A 3729-nucleotide genomic window follows, 5' to 3' on the forward strand; every position below is an offset into this window, starting at 1 on the left:
GCTAGGATTACAGGCTTGAGCCACCGCGCCCGGTACAATTCTTTCTTAAATTGTAACAACTGTCAGGGTAATTTTTTCCCGTTTGTTTTTTGTTTTTTGTTTCTTTTTGAGACAGTCTGGTTTTGTCCCCTAGGTTGGACTGCAGTGACATGATCTTGAATCACTGCAACCTCCGCCTCTTGGACTTGACTGATGCTCAGTGCCTCAGCTTCCTGAGTAGCTGGGACTACAGGCGCATGCCACCACACCCAGCTAATTTTTGTATTTTTAGTAGAGACAGGTTTCACCATGTTGGCCAGGCTGGTCTCGAACTCCTGACCTCAAGTGATCCACCCGCTTCAGCCTCCCAAAGTGTTGGGATTAAAGGCGTGAGCTGTGAGCCACTGTGCCCAGCCTATTCATTTTAATACAAAGGCAACTAACAATGTTGCCACAAAACTGGATGGGAAAAGATACACTTAAAAAGTTTTTAATAACATGTGCATGCCAGTGTGTAAATCTATGAATATACAAGTAGCTCTGTCAGTGAGTAGCCAGTGTTGATGACTAATGAAAGCCTGTGCTACTAACTATGCAAGAAAGTTGTTCTCTTTACTCAAACTCAAAGCAGCAACTTGAAAATTTTAAGGAACTATAAGTGTGTAAACTGAATTCACTTTTTTAAATCTACCATTCCCATCCTTTGTCAGTCAATGACTAAAAACAGGATATTTTTCCTTTAAAGCAATCTAGATCATATGGTAGGATTACATAAGAGTTCAAAGGGTTTTCTTTTTCTCTTTTTTCCAAAGGGTTTCTTTACCATAAAAACATAATGATCAAATAATAGTTGTCTTGGGGAAAATTATAAAATGGGTTATTAGTAACTCTTTAAATTCTTCCCCTTGAAAATTTAATATAGATGCATGCTTCCATCTTGTACCTTCAATTACCAGGTGTTGTTCATCCTGGATTTTCAAATATTCCAATCTATGATCCTCATCATCCAGAAGAGTAAGGTAGTTCTGTGTAAGGAGGAGGAAATGTTTTTGTTATTTGGTTAGTAAACTAGAAACAAATACAGAGATAAAAATGAGTAACAATTAAAAAAAATTATTTGTAGTTACATAACTTATATCACAAATATCTGGCCTACTATAGTTGTTCACAAATATTTATAATTTAAGTGGCAATATGAGAGAAAGACAATGTATACCTCATAAGTATTATCTTTCTCTTTTTAAAAATTTCAATAGGTTTTTGGGGAACAGGTGGTGGTTGGTTACATGAATAAGTTTTTTTGTTTGTTTTTGCTTTTTTTTTTTTTTGAGATGGACTCTGGCTCTGTTGCCCAGGCTGGAGTGTAGTGGTGTTCTCTAGGCTCACTGCAACCTCCACCTCTGGGTTCAAGCAATTCTCCTGCCTCAGCCTTCTGAGTAGCTGAGACTACAGGCACACGCCATCAAGTCCAGCTAATTTTTGTATTTTTAGTAGAGACAGGGTTTCACCACCTTGTTGGCCAGGCTGGTCTCAAACTCCTGACCTCTGTTGATCCATCCATCTTGGCCTCCCAAAGTGCTGGCATTACAGGCGTGAGCCACACCATTAGTTTATAATATAACATACAATATTTGTAACATGTAAAACATGTAATCTTTATATGTAACAATAATCTTTGTAAGATGGTACTGTCCATGGTGATCAATTGCTATTATGGATCTTAGAGACAAATATTACAAGTATACAGATACTATCTTAAAAGATGAACTTTTCACTGGTATCCTAGACATGGCTTTTAGCATAATTACTATAGGCAAAATCCTCATACTCATGAAACATGATTTAACATTTAATCATCCTTGTGCTCTTTGGCAACATATGTACTAAAATTGGAACAATATAAATATGATTAGGAAATTTCTTTTACTATTTAAAATTTTAAAAATACCAACAATCAGGCTCTCCATGACTCTGAGATGCCTCTTACCTCACTGTTGTATAGCCACAGGCGCATATCTTCCTCTTTAATGCGCAGCCTTTGAGATAGATATTCGTGAATTTCCTTGATGGTCTGCATTCGACTAAAACAGCCTGTATAGGCTAATACCCGCTTTAAAGGTGCATTCGGAGAAGGTACGTTTCCTATGGTTACAGTAATCACAGTAAGAAAAAAGGCAGATGTGAAAAAGAAGAACCCCTCTCACCAATGGGGACCATACTATTTTAGGAAATAATGACGAGAAATGAGAACTACAGGTGTAATAATTTTATAAATGAAGAGTACCAAAAAGCTTTAAAATGCAGACAGAAGACCCAAGTTCTTTTTGTTTGTTTGTTTGTTTTTAATAAATGGAGTTTTGTTATGCTGCCCAGGCTAGAGTGTGGTGCTGTGATTTTGGCTCACTGCAGCCTCCACCTCCAGGGCTCAAGCAATCCTCCCACCTCAGCCTCCTGAGTAGCTGGTACTACAGGCATATGCCACCACATCTGGCTAATTTTTGTATATTTTTGGGTAGAGACAGGGTCTTGGCCATGTTGCCCTGGCTGGTCTCTAACTCCTGGGCTCAAGTGATCCACCTGCCTTGGCTTCCCAAAGTGCTGGGATTACAGACGTGAGCCACCAAGCCCAGCCTTCCAGGTGTTTTAAAGTCCAAAGTCTCAACTTCGAAAAGATAAGCAAAGGCCCAAGGCCCAAGGTATAAATAACTGGCAATATTTGGATACCAAGAAGAGTAGGAACATGCCAGAAAGCAATTGGCATTGATATCTGGCTGCACTCAGCTGAGTCACAGTCAATAGCAAAATGAAATAAAACTCGGTGGAAAAAAAAATTAAGACAGAGTTAAAAAAAAAAAAAAACTCAGTGGAAGAGAGAAAATAGGATGGGATTTGAATCTCACAGATAGATAACTGGATTCACCTGGTCCACTTTCCTAACCTTTCTTTGAATCACTAATCCCATCACTCTCAGTCATTAAGTAGCTCAATTATCTGGCACAGTGGTACACCTGCACCAGAAAACATATGTATATCTATTATGTATCAATTAAAAAAAAAAGAATTTGACTTAAAATTCTAAATAGGTGTAGATTCTACATAGCCAGTTTATTATTATTATTATTATCATTATTATCATTATTTGAGATAAGGTCTCATTCTGTTGCTCAGGCTGTAGTGCAGTGCGGCAATCATGGCTCTGTGCAGCCTCAACCTCCCTCATTCAAGTGATCCTCGCACTTTAGCTTCCTAAGTAGAGACAGGGTGTATGTTGCCCAGTCTGGTCTTGAACTCCAGGGCTCAGGGAATCATCCCACCTTGGCCTCCCAAAGTGCTGGGATTACAAACTGATATTACAAGTGTCTGAACTACCACACTTGGCCAAAACAGAGTTTCAAAATGCAGCCAAGAAGTTTTCCACGGCCAAATAAGTAAGTGCCCTATAAGGAAAAAAAAATCATATTAGCCTGTCCACCCAGTAAGATGATGACAGACATGACCTTGAATTCCTGAAGGGCTAAAGGTAGAAATAAGAAGAGTGGTAATACAGGGGAAAAGAATAAAGAGTGAAGGAAGGATATATCAGGTCTCACTACATTCTTCAAAAGAGGAGGGGTATGAAATGACAAGAGATTATGGAAATCAAAGAGAGGTAGCAAAAAAAAAAAAAAAACTCATCAAACCCGGGTTAACTATTCAGCCAAAAACCTAGACAAAATCTGTGGCGTAAAACAGTCATCTCTGCCGAGGCTG

General features: G+C 38.6%; 1 protein-coding gene across 1 annotated transcript in view; it reads right to left on the bottom strand.

The window, feature by feature from the left end:
- USP32 (ubiquitin specific peptidase 32) overlaps positions 1 to 3729 on the bottom strand; it is a 233496-nt gene that overhangs the window by 33346 nt on the left and 196421 nt on the right. Inside the window, exons 17-18 of the mRNA XM_011953649.1 lie at positions 1967 to 2121; positions 923 to 1004 (exon numbers count right to left, since the gene is read on the bottom strand). Of these exons, the coding sequence (XP_011809039.1) occupies positions 923 to 1004; positions 1967 to 2121 (237 nt within the window). The remainder of the gene's footprint in view (positions 1 to 922; positions 1005 to 1966; positions 2122 to 3729) is intronic.

Source organism: Colobus angolensis, unplaced genomic scaffold (genome assembly GCF_000951035.1).
Source record: "Colobus angolensis palliatus isolate OR3802 unplaced genomic scaffold, Cang.pa_1.0 Scaffold37, whole genome shotgun sequence".
Lineage (NCBI taxonomy): Eukaryota > Metazoa > Chordata > Mammalia > Primates > Cercopithecidae > Colobus > Colobus angolensis.